The sequence below is a fragment of the Procambarus clarkii genome, chromosome 78, assembly GCF_040958095.1.
Source record: "Procambarus clarkii isolate CNS0578487 chromosome 78, FALCON_Pclarkii_2.0, whole genome shotgun sequence".
Lineage (NCBI taxonomy): Eukaryota > Metazoa > Arthropoda > Malacostraca > Decapoda > Cambaridae > Procambarus > Procambarus clarkii.
In genome coordinates, this window is record NC_091227.1 from 20,161,900 (window position 1) to 20,181,246 (window position 19,347).

A 19,347-nucleotide genomic window follows, 5' to 3' on the forward strand; every position below is an offset into this window, starting at 1 on the left:
CCTTAAACCACTGAACCACAATACACTATAATGTAACCTGGGATGATCGTATTATTTATCCCCACGCTAAATGTTCTGTGTTCATCTACACTGTCAAATCATCTACAAAAAAAAACTAGGCACCATTCCTTTCCCTCCGTCCCATCCCAAATCCTTATCCTGATCCTTTCCAAGTGCTATATAGTCGTAATGGCTTGGCGCTTTATCCCTGATAATTCCCGCCTTCCAAGAGAAAAAAAATTGATTCTAAATTTTTTTCTTAAAGGAACAAATTTAATAGTTTAGCATTCTACTATCTACTCTTTATTTAATAGTTTAGCATTCTACTATCTACTCTTGTTGGGTTGTTGTACAAGCAAAATGGCGAATGTTGCTGAAAAAAAGAGAATTTAACAAATCAAACAATTACATATTATGGGTAATATATTTTCCATAAATATCAGAAAATGTCACAAAAAAACTAAATATTTGTATAAAGAATATATATATTACTTTATATGTAAATGATTGCAATGTCAAAATACGTATAATACAGCATAACGCTAGTTAAAAATACCTGGGTATAGGCAAACATCAGTGTCAGTGGGTTGCAAACAATTGTATAAGGAGAAATATAAGACTGTGTTTTTCTTTTCACTGCGTTGACATTTGAGGTGAAAGTTGTGTGTTAAAGAGGCGAAGAAAGAGCAGTAGAGGCCCTGCCACCCAGTGCATGACAAGCGCTCTCAGGTGTCCAGGGGCCAGATTCACGAAAGCACTTACGAACCTGTACATCTTTTCTCAACCTTTGACGGCTTTGTTTCCACTTATTAAACAGTTAATGAGCTCCGAAGCACCAGGAGGCTGTTTATAACAATAACAACAGTTGAATGGGAAGTTTTCATGCTTGTAAACTGTTTAATAAATGTAATTAAAGCCGTCAAAGATTGAGGAAAGATGTACACATTCGTAAGTGCTTGCGTAAGTGCTTTCGTGATTCTGGCCCCAGAGTTCCACAGTCTAACATCGTCCTCATGATGTATCAACTCCAGACATTTCCAGACTGAGGTTTAAGGGGGTAACCCGAGTCAAAGATGGAGGGCGGATTGGCCGTGCTGGCGTGCCTCACCCTTGTGCAACGGTGTTGAGGTGTTGCTTGTGTGTTTTGGACCCTCTATTAGGTCCCAAAATCTACTAGAGGACCCAAAACTAGGAGAGTTTTGGGTCCTCTCAAACCTCTCCTAGTTTGAGAGTAGAGGACACTTTAAATTGACCGTTTTCTTGATGTTGGCGAACCTTAGGAGGCCGGGCTGGTGTGTGTGTGTGTGTGTGTGTGTGTGTGTGTGTGTGTGTGTGTGTGTGTGTGTGTGTGTGTGTGTGTGTGTGTGTGTGTGTGTGTGTGTGAGCGGTGACTTGAGAGGTGTGGCCCCCACACACGAGGGTGACTTGAGAGGTGTGGCCCACACACACGAGGGTGACTTGACTGGTGTGGCCCACACACGAGGGTGACTTGACTGGTGTGGCCCACACACGAGGGTGACTTGAGAGGTGTGGCCCCCCCACACAAGGGTAGGCTGCCCTGTTTGTGTGTGTGTCCGCCTCTACATAATATGGGGGCCCGCATCAGGGCGCGGTGTTCATGTTGTGGGCAGTAAAGAACAGTGGATCAGAGGTCCTACAACTTTTGGTTGTGACCTACATTGCGCTACAGAGCAAATAATATTAATATTGTGACCGAGTATGCCAGTGTGTAATTAAAATAATGTGTAAATATACGTGTTGATATGTGGCGTAGCATATCCGTAGAGTTTTCATGCGTTAATGGTGGCCTTCGTGGTGTTGCTTACTAGCGTTTAGAGGAATTTGATGCTCTCACTTTGTGCCATCTCAAGTTCCATGTTGAGGAGTAACTGTCACTCAGAACTGGTGAGCAGAACACTTTGGCCCTTTTCTCATGGTTGGGGGGGGGGGGTGACAGTCGGGCTTGTTAGAATGAATTGAGAAATGTGACCTCTTGCTGCATCACCGATTGTTTGATTGTGGCGTCAACCAGTGGTCATGTATGTTGGTGGTGTGAATCATAGCGGGGTATGTGCTCACCCCTTGTCTCGCTCTCTCCCTATATCTGGCTGTCTCTCTGTCTCTGTCTGCCCGTCTCTGTCTGTCCGTCTCTGTCTGCCCGTCTCTGTCCCCTCTCTCTCTCTCTCCCCCTCCCCCCTCTCTCTCCCTCCCTTTACATCGTTCCTGTCGTAATTCACTACGATGTCTTTGGACGCATATTTCACTCATTATCAATATAACTTACCCCTCCCCTCCCCCCCAAAAAAAAAGCCACGCTCAATAACCCAAAACCTATGTGCTTGTCTATGTGAATTCAGTCCTAAGGTTTAAAACGTCAAGAAACGTGTTAATTTAAAGTGTCCTCTCCTAACCTAACCCAGAGGACCCAAAACAGAAAACGGGACAGTACGTCACTTTCGCCAGCCGCTTCTATTTTCTAGTACGACGATTTTTGGCCTTAGATAACGCATACGTGCGAAAAGCGACGTTCTTTGTAAGAGGCCAGGTTGGTGAATTGGCTCATTGATAGAAGCACCAAATGAGTAGCAATTATGTATCATTGTCGGACAGGAGCGTGATGCATCTTGAGGTTATCTTGAGGTTATCTTGAGATGATTTCGGGGCTTTCAGTGTCCCCGCGGCCCGATCCTCGCATGTTGATGGGTTTTTAGCCGCTGCAGCTGGCGTGTGACATGAAGGTGATAGACAAGTATTCTTAAAGGTGGGTAAATTAAGCTTAGGAGGCAGAGCCTTAAGTGAAGGTCACGGTGACACAGTTGGCAAGTGGCAGCTGGTGCATGTGACGGACCCATCTGGCTCCTTGTGTTCACTAGTGCTTCCTCTTGTTAATTGTTCCCCTTCCTCTCTCTCTCTCCCACACACACCTCCCTTATCTCCCCCACACCTCCCTTATCTCCCCCACACCTCCCTTATCATCATTATCTCCCCCACACCTCCCTTATCACCCTTATCTCCCCCACACCTCCCTTGTCACTTCACCTTGTGTAACCTTTAGTATATGGTGATCCACGGGTCAGGCGCGTCTGTGGTGATCCAGGATGCTCGTTCCATCCTGCTGTCCAGCACTAAAGATTTTGGCTTTGTAATGACTATTATTTCTTAAGGGAATTACACCGTACACTAATAAGACTTGTGTAAACTTTATGTTGGCTCCATGTAGAGGTAAACCCGATGTAGGCCGTCGGTGGACGGGAATTATACATAAAAGGATACATTAATATTTGAGGTCATTGAGTGCATATGTCCAGAGTGACGATGTATCACTGGTGATGTTGCCAGCGACGTCATTAGTATTGATCTGGACAAACGTCAGCTCTGCTCCTAGTTCTGTCTACTCGCTGTGTTGATTTCATCTGGCCTTTGTGTCTCCCCATATACGTTATCATGGGTCTATTTTCATGTCTGTGCATTGGAATATTGACCAATGTAATGATATATACGAAGCTTTGGCAGCATTAACAACGTTCAAATTATATTTGATTTGATTGTTGGTAGTTTATTGTGCACCCCCATACTCATCCTGTGAGCGGTAGCGCAAAAAGCATTACAGAGGGCACAAAAGGTCTTTATCAGACCTCAACGGAGATTATTACATAAACAATTTCATCTGTCCTTCAGACCTTATAGTTACAATGTCAGCTAGTTACAGAGAATGTTCTATTTCAAGAGCTATATATTTACAGTAAGTCGTCATACATTAATGGTAGGTCTTATTGCTAATATATAATGAACAATGTAGATATTACAGAGTCATAGGGGAGCTGCTGTTTATTATTAGTCTTCATAATACTGAGTTTCTCAATCTCATATGTCGTTCATCTACTGGGAGCGAAATATGGATACAGTGCAAGGATTTCAGGTATTTTATCCTTGGTAATAAGATAGGTTGCCATATCATACAGCGCACAGCGGAGCTTAGATTTATCTCTGGCTCAATTTTACTACAATCTAAGACATAGTGTTCGAGTGTGTCCCTGTCTTTGTCCACACACTTTACTTCATCTAGATCCCTATACAAGCTGAACTGCCAGAGATACTTGTAGCCAAGTCTTATTCGAGCTGTGACAACGTCTGTTAGTCTACTGATGTTGTTACTTGCCCCATACACACTTTACCATAGCTACCATAGATCCTTTTATAAAGTATTTACTTGTAATTTGAAAAACTATTAACTTTTTATAACTATTGTTGTACTTTCAATCATTCGTCGAAATAACAATATAGTTCACACTTATTGTGAGTTATAAAAAGTGCATTTTTATAATATATAATTTTTATATTATAAACTTTTTATAATATAAAATTATGTTTGTTATAAGGAACCATGGAGAAAGTGTGTTGATACTGAACCTTACGACATAATGAACCATGCTACGTAAGGAACCTTACGACATAATGAACCATGCTACGTAAGGAACCTTACAACATAATGAACCATGCTACGTAAGGAACCTTACGACATAATGAACCATGCTACGTAAGGAACCTTACGACATAATGAACCATGCTACATAAGGAACCTTACGACATAATGAACCATGCTACGTAAGGAACCTTACGACATAATGAACCATGCTACGTAAGGAACCTTACGACATAATGAACCATGCTACGTAAGGAACCTTACGACATAATGAACATTGCTACGTAAGGAACCTTACGACATAATGAACCATGCTACGTAAGGAACCTTACGACATAATGAACCATGCTACGTAAGGAACCTTACGACATAATGAACCATGCTACGTAACGAGGGTTAGTACGTAACAGTATATAAGGTGGAGACGACGAAGGAAGATAAGTTATCTTACCCTTGAACCATATTTAATCTTCCAGGTATAAGTGCTGCCAGAAGGTAATTATGATTTGACATTTCTTATCGCACTTGTTCAGTGATTTAGCTGTAACGCAGAGGCTTTACAAAAGGATTAAGAACATAAGAACAAAGGTAACTGCAGAAGGCCTATTGGCCCATACGAGGCAGCTCCTATCTATAACCACCCAATCCCACTCATAAGCATGTCCAACCCACGATTGAAACTCTGATTATTTACCTGATTTACCTGAGGGGTCACTAACTCTAGTGGCCTCGACGAGGACAGGAAGCCGGCGGCTTGTCGAAGGTCCCCCCCCCCATTTGCCTTGATTATAAACAGCAATAGACCACTGGAGGCAACCCAGGCTCGGTGGAAATCTTATGGAATGACAGACATGGACAGATGCGGGTTGAGAAGTGCTTGTCTTATCTAAGATGGAATGTTTGTAGTGTAACATGCTATTTTCACACTATTATCTCCTGGTAAACTGTTGCATGTGTTTACCACTCACTTAAACATGAGAGGTATGTAGAGTGACTACCTCACTTCTACCAGAGTGCCTACCTCCTTCTACCAGAGTGCCTACCTCCTTCTACCAGAGTGCCTACCTCCTTCTACCAGAGTTCTTCCCTCATTCTACCAGAGTTCCTCCCTCATTCTTCCCTTGTAATAACAGTGGTCTTGCAGGAATTAACATACATTCCATCGAGCCTTACACCTTGCAGAGGTTGACATTGACATTGTACCATAACATTTTCTTAGGTCTAGCCGGCATTTCCTTTCCAGTGATTTTGATCAAAGCCAACCCGAAAAGTAGTTATTTTCCGTGTTCGAGAACATATAAGTTGCATATGGAAAAAACTGTATAAAATTACAATAGGTGGCGTCCAAGCGGCCTGCCCACCATGATGATATATGAGGACCAGCCCACACACACCAGGAGATGGAGAGACGATGTTTCGGTCCGTCCTGGACCATCATGATGGCGTGTGATAGAGGAGAGGAAGGTGCAGACGGACTTTGCCTGTCCCTTCCTCTCTCGATTGATTGATGAAGATTAAGCCATCCAAAAGGTGGCACGGGCATGAATAGCCCGTAAGTTCTCTCTCTCTTGTCACTCGACTTGATAAATGGTCCAGGACGGACCGAGACGTCGTCGTCTCCTCATCTTCTGGTGTGTGGGTTGGTCATCATACCTTCAGCCACGCTATTGTGACTCATCGTCCGCTTTATCATGAACACAATACATCTATAGTGAACGGGAAAGGAACTATCAGAAGAAAGGGCCAAGGCATTACGACTATATAGCACCTGGAAAGGGTCAGGATACGGATTTGAGATGGATTTGATTTGATTTGGGAAGGAATGGTGCCCGACCACCTGGACGGTCGCGGATTGAACGCCGACCTGCAAGAAGCGAGACCGGCGTTCTACCTTCCACCCCAAATGGTTACGCACATCTATCGCGACCGGGAACTGACTTGATCATCAACCTCATCCTACATTTCCTGTTTTTTCTCCTCCTTTCACTGTGTTTCCCCGCCTCGCCAAATCCGTTTACCTGGTTGATGAGGTTCTGGGAGTTCTTCTCCCCAAGCCCGGCCCGAGGCCAGGCTTGACTTGTGAGAGTTTGGTCCACCAGGCTGTTGCTTGGAGCGGCCCGCAGGCCCACATACTCATCACAACCCGGTTGGTCCCGCACTCCTTGAAGAAAACAATCTAGTTTTCTCTTGAAGATGTCCACGGTTGTTCCGGCAATATTTCTGATGCTCGCTGGTAGGACGCTGAACAACCGCGTTTGTCGTTAACAGTTTGAAAAGTATCGTCGAGACCTGTCATGTTTTTAGTAGGTCTTGTGGGTATTATTTCCTTGTAGCCAATAGCGTGATTGTTATTATCTGCCTTACAGTTAGGACTAGTGTGTGGAGGGCTTTACAGGCGGGAAATGATGACTATCAATATTGAGAAAATCAATTGGAACAATGAGGTGACTCGAACCAGCGATCAGGGTACTCCCAGACCCGCACCTCACCCCTGTTCGTATCCTGGCCGGGGAGGATTGACTAGGCGCCAATCCTTAACTGCACGCCGCGGTTCACCCCCGCAGTGATTGGGTACCCGGTAGTTAAGGCGGCGGTTGACACACACCCTCACAGTTGTGAAGTATTTATAGCAAATAAACACAAAAATCAGATAGATAAACTGGGCGTTTGTTCTCCTGGCCAGAAAACATGACTAATGAGCCGGCCGTAGTGACCATGTGTGGTGGTGTGGTGTCCAAAAGAGGGAGCAGAGGTATATATAGCAAGGAGGGCCAGTGGTGGCCACAGGCTAACCATAGCCGTGCTACTTGCCCCGCTCCTGTGCCAGGTAAGCTACGGGCTCACCATAGCCCGTGCTACTTGCAACTTGTTCCGAGTAGCTGAATCTATAACAAGAAGAAGAACAACACAGTGCTGGGACGCAGTGAGGCGCCGGTCACCCTCCTCACCTGTCACTGGGCGGCTCGTGTGGCGCCACATTCTTCGCATATACAATGTCGCTCGTGTACGAAAGTTGATCTGATCGTTATAGAGGAAATGGAGCTCGTGCCCCGTGTCCCAAGCTGGCGCCGGTGCTCACCTCCACCACAATGGTCATGCCTCTTCTACTGACTATATAATAATTATACTTTGCTTTGCATGATAGCATGAATACACTTTGCATGAATCTTTCAGGGGTGAGGAGTTTTCGATTTAAATATAAATAATACCTCACACCCTCACATATATATATATATATATATATATATATATATATATATATATATATATATATATATATATATATATATATATATATATATATATTTTGCATTTAGGATGTTGTATCATCACTTCACCCGTCTTATTATTAAGTACATATTGTACTAACTCAAGATTTGTCCTCATTATAGAGAGTTAAACATTATATTATTCTTGCTGAGGATGCGTTTCATTCACATAACTCATATAGCACACATAGCTCATATAGCATCACTATATCTTCGTTGCTGCTCCCTATAGTTAGTTAAAGACTGGGGCCATGTCTTGTGTGAGAAATGTTGTAGCTCAGTATTGTGTAACTTATGAACAAATCCACAAGGGCCGTGACGAGGATTCGAACCTGCGTCCGAGAGCATCCCAGACGCTGCCTTGTTCATTTGATGCATCACTCAATTGTGATTTCTGTGTGTATTGTGTAACTACCTTACGAGTACTGTTATTTGTCGTGTAGAAATGGTCGTTAATGTTATTGTTAATATTGATCTGTGATGCTTAGGGTGACTGGAAGATATATTCCAAGTTCAAGTTCAAGTATGTTTATTGAGATAAGCAATAAATACATCTCAAAGGGATAGAGTAGCTTAGACTATTTCTACCCCCCCCCAAGATATATTCCGCTGCTGATAGAGCGTGGCAGTACTGATGCGAGAGGGACAGCATTACAAATCATTACAGCATTGTACTAGATGCGTTGCGTAATTAAGTCGTGTAGGTCTAGTGTAGTTATTTATGTGGTGTTGATGTTAAGGCGTCACCCATGTTGTCACCCGTACCAGCCGTCACCACGGTCCTATATATATGGGTCGTGACGTTGACGTTGGCAGGGGTTACGGGCTCACCATAGCCCGTGCTACATGGACACTTTGCTCTGAGTAGCTAAATCTGGAACAACAACAGTGGACGTTGGCCACGGGGGAGACATCTCCCGTCACGCAGGGTGCAGTCGCACCTCCACAGATCTCAAGTATCAGCTCTTGATACTGGTAATGGCTCAAAAGGGCCACCACTTACGGGCTATTCAAGCCCGTGCCACCTTTTGGGTGGCTTAATCTTTATCAACTTGACTTTGGCCTCAGTGGAGTTGTGACGTACAAGACGAAGAATGTGACGTCTGTGCCACACCTGGAAAACACACCTTACATAACCTAACACCTGTGTCCCCTCACGCCCGCGCCACACCTGGAAAATACACCTGTGTCCCCTCTACTTGAAGTCCCTTAAGGGCTGACAATTCCATACAGTATAGACAAATAATAACATACATTACAAATACATATTCCTCAATACTGATCACATCACAGGCACGTACATGTCACAAGTCGATGGAACATACAGGAGCATTATGGGAGGTGCTCTAGTGGATAGAGGTGTACCTAGAGCAACACAAGAGGTAGAGGCACAACAGAGGAGAGCTGTGAGTGGCATGTTACCTCAGGCCGCACCTTGCGGGGATCAACGTCCCCACGGCCCGGTTTCTCACCAGGCCTCCTAGGACCAACCTTCATTCTGATCAATATAAATGATTCCCCAGAGGGTATACACTGCTTTCTCTCGATGATGAAGCAAAACTAGAATAGATAAACTAGAATGACCTTCCCAACCTGAAGGATGATCAAAGGAGTGGCTAGATGAGTTCTAACTCCAGCAGAGTGATATAACTTGGTGCTGGGGACACGAGGTCAAATATGAAGTGCCAAATGGGCGGGAAAACTCTTGGAATTGGACATGCAAAGCGGCTGGCAAAACTGACATACTGTCCCGTTTTCGGTTGTGGGTCCTCTGGCAGGTTAGGACAAGCGCACGACAGTTTCTTGACGTTGGGGGAACCTAAGGAGGACGAGCTGGGCGATAGAAGATTGAAAGGAGTGTGGTAGAGTAAGAGGAGAGGAGCAGCATCCGAGGGTCGGAGGAACCCGTCACCTGAGACAGCACTGGTGGCGACATTCAACCATCACCACCCACCACTGTCCTACTTAGTAATCCCGATAATACACCTCAAATATTATAATATTTATCACTGAACAAACCTTAGAAGTTGACCAATCCACACACTAGAAAATGAAGGGACGACGACGTTTCGGTCCGTCCTGGACCTTAGAAGTTACACTGATATGAATAACATTATTTACTCTTAAACTGGTTTAAATGTATAAATATATTAAAATTACTCAAAATATATTACATTACTCAAAACAGGGTTAGCTGAAAATCAGGCATTAATTCATAAAGAATGTATATATATGTAAAAAGTAAAAATTAACTCTGAAGAGTTAATTTTTTAACTTTTTCAGTGAACAAGACCATAAGAAATATCGAGAAGATTCTTGCCAGAATCATAAATCTGAAACTTTATATCTTAAAACATAATCAATACAGTCACATTTTAATGTTGGTATAAATTGTTTTAGTTCTACACAAGTGAAGGTCCGGGTGTGTGGGCGATGTAAACTTACTTATTATACTGTACACTCATCGCCAGAGTACAGTTGCACTATTATATGTACTCGCTCGAGTACACACTTCCCTTCATCTAGCTGGGTTTGCTGAATGATGCAATAGTTTGATATACTAGCTATTGCTAATATAAAGGGAAATACTAGGAGCTACCTTATAGTTTCTAGTATATCTCTTTAGCTAAATATTGACTTTACTGCCTACGTTGGTAATTTCTCAATTTTCATACAATAAAGATATGGTTCCTTGTGAACCCTGTGGTTCATCTTAGTATCTAGCTTCAATACTTTAGTGTTATATTCATACTTATATAGGAATGGTGTCGCCTTTGTTAACTTCACGGATATTGTAATGATCAGGTAATACAATATAGTCATTGTGTCGGTACTTGTTAGCCAAAGTATTCGGTAGTTGATGTACTAAGGGTAGTTGATGTACTAAGGGTAGTTGATGTACTAAGAGGTAGTTGATGTACTAAGGGTAGTTGATGCACTAAGGGTAGTTGATGCACTAAGGGTAGTTGATGCACTAAGGGTAGTTGATGCACTAAGGGTAGTTGATGTACTAAGAGGTAGTTGATGTACTAAGGGTAGTTGATGTACTAAGAGGTAGTTGATGTACTAAGGGTAGTTGATGCACTAAGGGTAGTTGATGCACTAAGGGTAGTTGATGCACTAAGGGTAGTTGATGCACTAAGGGTAGTTGATGCACTAAGGGTAGTTGATGCACTAAGGGTAGTTGATGTACTAAGAGGTAGTTGATGTACTAAGGGTAGTTGATGTACTAAGAGGTAGTTGATGTACTAAGGGTAGTTGATGCACTAAGGGTAGTTGATGCACTAAGGGTAGTTGATGCACTAAGGGTAGTTGATGCACTAAGGGTAGTTGATGTACTAAGGGTAGTTGATGTACTAAGGGTAGTTGATGTACTAAGAGGTAGTTGATGTACTAAGGGTAGTTGATGCACTAAGGGTAGTTGATGCACTAAGGTAGTTGATGTACTAAGAGGTAGTTGATGTACTAAGGGTAGTTGATGCACTAAGGGTAGTTGATGTACTAAGGGTAGTTGATGTACTAAGGGTAGTTGATGCACTAAGGGTAGTTGATGTACTAAGGGTAGTTGATGTACTAAGGGTAGTTGATGTACTAAGAGGTAGTTGATGTACTAAGAGGTAGTTGATGTACTAAGGGTAGTTGATGCACTAAGGGTAGTTGATGTACTAAGGGTAGTTGATGTACTAAGGGTAGTTGATGCACTAAGGGTAGTTGATGTACTAAGGGTAGTTGATGTACTAAGGGTAGTTGATGTACTAAGGGTAGTTGATGCACTAAGGGTAGTTGATGTACTAAGGGTAGTTGATGTACTAAGGGTAGTTGATGTACTAAGGGTAGTTGATGTACTAAGAGGTAGTTGATGTACTAAGAGGTAGTTGATGTACTAAGGGTAGTTGATGTACTAAGGGTAGTTGATGTACTAAGGGTAGTTGATGTACTAAGAGGTAGTTGATGTACTAAGAGGTAGTTGATGTACTAAGGGTAGTTGATGTACTAAGAGGTAGTTGATGTACTAAGGGTAGTTGATGTACTAAGGGTAGTTGATGCACTAAGGGTAGTTGATGTACTAAGGGTAGTTGATGTACTAAGAGGTAGTTGATGTACTAAGGGTAGTTGATGTACTAAGAGGTAGTTGATGTACTAAGGGTAGTTGATGTACTAAGGGTAGTTGATGTACTAAGGGTAGTTGATGCACTAAGGGTAGTTGATGTACTAAGGGTAGTTGATGCACTAAGGGTAGTTGATGTACTAAGGGTAGTTGATGTACTAAGAGGTAGTTGATGTACTAAGGGTAGTTGATGTACTAAGGGTAGTTGATGTACTAAGGGTAGTTGATGTACTAAGGGTAGTTGATGTACTAAGAGGTAGTTGATGTACTAAGAGGTAGTTGATGTACTAAGGGTAGTTAATACACTAAGGGTAGTTAATGCACTAAGGGGTAGTTGATGTGGTGGTGTCTGGCGTGTGAGAGACGAGGGCTAATCAGTGATAGGGCGCGTTGCTCCCGCTGCAATTTTCTAAGAATTCTCAACGGTTTTGCTGCCGTTTTCCTGGATTTAAAATCGTGGCGGGTCCACGAGGGCGCGCACCGGCTCAGACCGTTCAGGCGTTTACACCATACATATTGACCAAATGCGTCTTCAAGAATAGAATTTTCTGCTAGACATGGAGATGGCGCCTCCTCCAGACATGATGAAAGACTCGCTACGTGTGTGCTTGCTTCCTCTCGTAAAAGTCAAGTCAACTTTAAGGCCTGAAGGGGCTCCGTATTCCTTGATAATGTGCTCAGACACGAAAACGTTCGGAATTTTTGTTTAATTTTCCTAGTAGATAGTTACGCTGTGTCCTCAAGTATGATGGCTGCCACAGGAGTGAGGGGAGGATGGTGCGGCCCATGATGGCCGCCACGTGGGGCCACAGGAGTGAGGGGAGGATGGTGCGGCCCATGATGGCCGCCACGTGGGGCCACAGGAGTGAGGGGAGGATGGTGCGGCCCATGATGGCCGCCACGTGGGGCCACAGGAGTGAGGGGCGGATGGTGTGGCCCATGATGGCCGCCACGTGGGACCACAGGAGTGAGGGGAGGATGGTGTGGCCCATGATGGCCGCCACGTGGGACCACAGGAGTGAGGGGAGGATGGTGTGGCCCATGATGGCCGCCACGTGGGACCACAGGAGTGAGGGGAGGATGGTGTGGCCCATGATGGCCGCCACGTGGGACCACAGGAGTGAGGGGAGGATGTTGTGGCCCATGATGGCCGCCACGTGGGGCCACAGGAGTGAGGGGAGGAGGGTGCGGACATGAGGGCCGTCACGTGGAGCCACACGCCTGAGCCTGGTGTCAGCTGACGTCTGCCACGTGGGGCCGTTGGCAGCACCTTCGGGTGCCAGACGATGCCAACCTTAGTCTCATCGTGACGTCACACTCCCTGGCCATTCCATTTATAAAACACGACATTTTATTTCTTATTTTGGTTAGGTTCAAGTTCAAATAAGTTTGAAATAAGTAGCCCAAAAGGACAGTAGCCTAGGTTGTTTCTACCCTACACTATTACACGTTCATACATCCAGTACACAAATCCATACAGCACGCAATACGTACACAGTACACGAATCCATACAGTACACGAATACATACAGTACACGAATCCATACAGTACACGAATACATACAGTACACGAATCCATACAGTACACGAATACATACAGTACACGAATCCATAGAGTACACAGTCCACACAATCCAATGATAATCACGTTTTACAACATAAACACATTTACAATCATTCAATAGTTGCCACAGGTGGGTTTGGTTGGGTGAGGTCAAGGCGGATCAGGTTAATTAAGGTTATTTAGTGGTGAAAATTGTCTCAGGTCTTAGACCACCTTAGCCTTGTGGGGACGTCTGTTGTGGGGACGTCTGATCAGACCACCTTAGCCTTGTGGGGACGTCTGATCAGACCACCTTAGCCTTGTGGGGACGTCTGATCAGACCACCTTAGCCTTGTGGGGACGTCTGATCAGACCACCTTAGCCTTGTGGGGACGTCTGATCAGACCACCTTAGCCTTGTGGGGACGTCTGATCAGACCACCTTAGCCTTGTGGGGACGTCTGATCAGACCACCTTAGCCTTGTGGGGACGTCTGATCAGACCACCTTAGCCTTGTGGGGACGTCTGATCAGACCACCTTAGCCTTGTGGGGACGTCTGATCAGACCACCTTAGCCTTGTGGGGACGTCTGATCAGACCACCTTAGCCTTGTGGGGACGTCTGATCAGACCACCTTAGCCTTGTGGGGACGTCTGATCAGACCACCTTAGCCTTGTGGGGACGTCTGATCAGACCACCTTAGCCTTGTGGGGACGTCTGATCAGACCACCTTAGCCTTGTGGGGACGTCTGATCAGACCACCTTAGCCTTGTGGGGACGTCTAATCAGACCACCTTAGCCTTGTGGGGACGTCTGATCAGACCACCTTAGCCTTGTGGGGACGTCTGATCAGACCACCTTAGCCTTGTGGGGACGTCTGATCAGACCACCTTAGCCTTGTGGGGACGTCTGATCAGACCACCTTAGCCTTGTGGGGACGTCTGATCTTCTCCACATTTATCCACTGTCATTACACCACCCACGTAGGCCGCGGAGACATTAATTCCCAGAACCAACAACAGGTAGGCTTACAATGTATAAATATTGCTAACATTAAAGTTAAAACGATGGTTGTTAGTTTAATGTGATCCGAAACGATATTATGAGCGACACTTTCTGCTTTACATATAAATATTGATGCAAAAGTACGCCAAAATTAACAAGTAGAGCTACAAGTTTGTTCTGGAATTAGGTTGGTGTGTTGGCCAGGGCGGCGGTGTGGAGCGTCCTCAAATACGCACCACCCACCACTATTTATTAATACCGCCCCACCCACCCACACATATTACGGGCTATTCATGCCCATGCCACCTCTTGGGGGGCCTTAATCTTCATCAATCTCCCACATACATTGTATCTCTCGGGAAGTGCCATCGCCTCACCCTTCTTCATCAGCCAATCATCACCTTAACATCATCATGCCAAAGTGGCACCCACACGGAAGGCCTAAAATTCCAGTTGAATAAGTGTGTCTAGAATCCTTCCTTATTAATGGGTGCTGGTGGCTCAGTTGGTAGAGCTGCGGACTTTGATGGTCTAAAGTGAATGAAATGTTATTATCCACGTTATGGTGGTTAGTAATATATATAATAATAATAATAATTTGTGATATAATGAGCAAAGGAAGCGTAGCGTGATAGTGATGGTGGGTACATCCTGTGTGGATAATGCTTACTGGATGAGAGGAGCGTAGCTGGAGAACAGCCAGAGGGGGGGGGGAAATGGCGGGAATTTTGCTTGCATAAGTCTGGCACTGATGGTGATGATGCGCTCTGTGTGTCATACGTCACAGTTCGTAGACTCCCGAGTGTGTTGTAGATTATAATGTAGATCATCTACATCTTGGGGATGTAGATGATGTGCGCGCGCTTGGTTAGGCAGGTTAAGTTACCTTGAGTCAGACCATTACTCGGATGGGTAATGGACAGTTAATTTGGTGTTTGTGTCATGCATGGTATAATAGACAGGGATCTTAGTTTATATTGTCCCTCTACCCATCAGGAGCCTGACAGTCACAATGACATGTTCACCTAAGCTCGTTCATGTATATCTAACCTACGCTTGAAGCACTTTTATTGTTACCTGGTAATTTGTTGTATAAATCAATAGCCTTGTTGCTAAACCAGTTGTTACACAGCTCTTACCAGTAAAATAGGTACCTGGGTGTTAGTCAGCTGTCACGGGCAGCTTCCTGGGGGTGGAGGCCTGGTCGAGGACCGGGCCGCGGGGACACTAAAAGTCCCGAAATCATCTCAAGATAACCTCAAGAGATACCTAAATCTAAACTTATCCAATTTATATCCATTGTTTCGTGTTGACATCTCCCCTTGTGCCCAGTCATCTACTTGAACACTTCACTCATATCACCTCTTAACTCTTCGCCTTTCTATAGAACGTAAATTAATCTTTTTCAGTCTCTCCTTATGCAAGGTTTCTAATTTCCGGGACTAACGTTGTCCTATTACGCTGGACACGTTCTAATTTATGACAGTGTCAGACCACGGAGGAAAATTGAAACTGGAATTTCCTTAAGTACTTTCGTATATTAATACATCTTCATAAGGAGTCATATGTCCATTCTAGAGTATGGCGACTAAAAGTGAACTGCATAATATAAATGCAGATCACTATATCTCTCTAAGAAGAGCAAGATATAGCTGACGAAAAACATCATTGATTGCTAACGCTTCTAGAAATAAATCTCGGTATCCTATTTGCCTTATTTCGAACATTTATGCATTGTTTTTTTTCTTAAAAGTCTTACCAATCCTTAAATTCTTTCTAATCCTTAAATTCTTTCTAATCATGATCCCAAGATTTCTTTGGTAGTCAGACTTCACAATTTCAACACCATTCAGCTGATATCTTGTAACTCTTATCATCATTACTTACCTCAGAACCTTGCATTTGTCAGCTTTAATCTGCATAAGAACATAAGAACAAAGGTAACTGCAGAAGGCCTATTGGCCCTTACGAGGCAGCTCCTATTTATAACCACCCAACCCCACTCATATACATGTCCAGCCCACGCTTGAAACAATCGAGGGACCCCACCTCCACTACGTTTCGCGGTAATTGGTTCCACAAATCAACAACCCTGTTACCGAACCAGCACTCACCCAAGTCTTTCCTAAATCTTTGGTTTTGGTATTGGCATCTGCCAATCTTTTGACCATTTCAAAACGCTGTTCATGTATTATATGTACCCCATGCAGACGAGGAGTCACAATAACGTGGCTGAAATGTGTTGACCAAACCACACACTAGAAAGTGGAGGGACGACGACATTTCAGTCCGAACTGGACCATTCTCAAGTCGATTGTGAATGGTCCAGGACGGACCGAAATGTCGTTGTCCCTTAACTTTCTAGTGTGTGATCTGGTCAACTTATGTACTCCATTGTCTGACTCTTGTGGTCTCTTAGGGAGACAGGAAAAAGATAACATATAGGCCTAAAGTCTTAAATTTGTTGGGAAACGGGGGTAGAGATGTACTCACCTAGTTGTGCTTGAGGGGGTTGAGTTTTGGCTCTTTGGTCCCACCTGTACAGGTGGATGAATAGACATAACAAAGGGGATATTAATAGGGTATTACAAGTATCAACACAAGACAGAACACGAAACAATGGGCATAAATTGGATAAGTTTAGATTTAGGAAAGACCTGGGTAAATATTAGTTCGGTCATAGGATTGTTGATTTGTGAAACTAATTTCCACGTAACGTTTTACCAAAATTTATTTGTCATGAGTGGTGTTGTGTGGTTATAAATAGGAGCTGCCTCGTATGGACCAATAGGCCTTCTGCAGTTACCTTTATTCTTATGTCCCCCCTTACTTTTCTGTCTTCCAGGTGCGTGAGGTTTAGCTTCCGTAGCTTAACTGAGAGATATGAGCTATGAGGAAATTGAAATTTCAATTTCCTCATAGCTCATATCTCTCAGTTCTGGGTTCAGTCTGGTGGCATACGTCTGAATACCATGTCGAGGACAGGATATCCTTAATATGCTTACTAATGTCCTCCAAACCAATTGGAGGTTATGTCCATATGGTCACCCATCCACATACTTGCCAGATTCAAGGGTGGGCAGACCGACACGTGACTCAGTACTAGGCCGTCGGAGGAGATACTTTTAGTATTTCCATCTTTAAAGTTCGCCCTACTTACGTAAAACATTTTTTGTCAAAGTATGTTTATTTATCTTCATCCAGTCGTGTACTTTACGCAGAGTGGATGAAGAAAATTCATCCACTCGTGTACTTTACGCAGAAAACAGAGAAGATAAAGTTGCACATATGCGTGAGCATCATGCGGCGACGAGGGGATACTTAGGGCACATCAGCAGCCACTCACTCAGTCAGTTGAGCTGCGGACGCCGCCGGGGGAGTGTGGGTCGTCTCGTCTCCGACAGCTCTGTTCTCGTTACTGAAGCTCACAATTAAGTATTCATTGCTTATGAAGTGAAGGTTTTTGTCAGTGATTGTGCCGTAATTTTCAAAAAACAAGAAGGACTTTTCAGCGTGGTTGCACTTGCCAGTGGATATAATTAACTAGCTCCGGTCAGACAACTGAGAAAGGATGGTATCTAAGTGAGTAATAACCTTTCTTTTTCATGTCACTAACCATTTTTTTGATGAACTAATTTTATGGGAAAGGAAGTTGCAATAGTTATATAGATTCGAAAATTGTTGAGGACGTTATACCAATAGCAACATTCATAAAATGTATCACAGGCTCCTATCAGTATATTTTTAACAAATATATTGGTGCTTAGACATATATATTTATGATTATGTTAGGGCGGGATACAATCCTGAAACATGCAAAACTTATCTACCTGATATTTATAATTAATATCAATCAAATCTCTAGTTTTACTACCTGATATTTTAGAACCGATGTTGCATATAGTTAATTTAAAGTTTAAACTTAGTACTTATCTAAAACTGACGGTTCATAACCGAGCATAAAGTTCCTCAGTTTAAATGATAAATGTATTTCGCGCAAAACCACTTCATATACGGATTTTTTCACACGTTACGTGTATATTACGGCATGCTTGTACAAGCTTAGATCGGTATCAATACGTTGATGTACAGGGTGTCCACATGAATCCTTTACCAAGCTTCGAATTATAGCATTAATTATACACAAACTTTAAGATAAATACACACATTTTTGCTTCAACAATTCAATATATTGCACGTATGTTGAATGTTTGCATGCGTTCACTAGTAGATTACCGTGTCCCGTCTCTCTAAAACAAAACTCTACATGGACACATACATGTAACATTGGTACTGAATAGTAACTCCCAAAGAGTATTAATGAGATAAATGCTTTCACAGTGGCTCATTGTATCGCTGAAGGATGTGGAGGATCTGCATGCACGAGATTAATAAAAGTGCACAAACCATATCTCAAATTAAGTTTACATCAAATGAAAGATTGCAGCTTTTTACAATAAGAAAGAATAAATCTCGACTCTTGCAGTAATTCGAATAGATGGAGTGGCTGGCAATTCAATATAGCTTTAATATGACAATTAACGATAGCTTTAATATAGCAGGGTGGAAGGTAGCGAAGCATATGACTGCGATAGTTTTATTTTTATGCGAAATACAGGAGGCGATTTTGGCTGTGAAAAGGCATCTTCCACGACTGAATTCCCGCAACGTTGTCTAGTATTCGACTAAGCAAGAAGTACAGCAACAAATTTATTTCTATAAGCGTTAGTAATAAAATACCTAGTGCATTAGCCATATCTTCTGTTAAATAAAGGGTAGGGTCCTTTGGGGGGTCACTAATTAGACCCTGGGGGGACCTCGATATAAGCCACACATGTACTGTACGTATAAACTGGCTGCCTGTCCCCAGACATAATGAGTCATTAATTATAAAGTATTCTCGTATCTCCTCTCATGTCCTACGCTTTTGCGTAAGATGGGGTTGACGCATTAGTGACCCTGAGTTTCTAGATTTGTATTTTTTTCTATTTTAGTCTTTC

General features: G+C 43.4%; 1 protein-coding gene across 3 annotated transcripts in view; it reads left to right on the forward strand.

Moving 5' to 3' along the window:
• LOC123746022 (equilibrative nucleoside transporter 1) overlaps positions 1 to 19,347 on the forward strand; it is a 54,758-nt gene that overhangs the window by 16,427 nt on the left and 18,984 nt on the right. Inside the window, exon 1 of one of the 3 annotated variants that reach the window (XM_045727165.2) lies at positions 17,690 to 17,929. The exons of the other annotated variants lie outside the window; for them this stretch is intronic. Within the exon in view, the coding sequence (XP_045583121.2) occupies positions 17,919 to 17,929 (11 nt within the window). The 5' untranslated portion in view covers positions 17,690 to 17,918. Of the gene's footprint in view, positions 1 to 17,689; positions 17,930 to 19,347 lie in introns of those variants that run through there. 3 annotated transcript variants of the gene reach the window in all.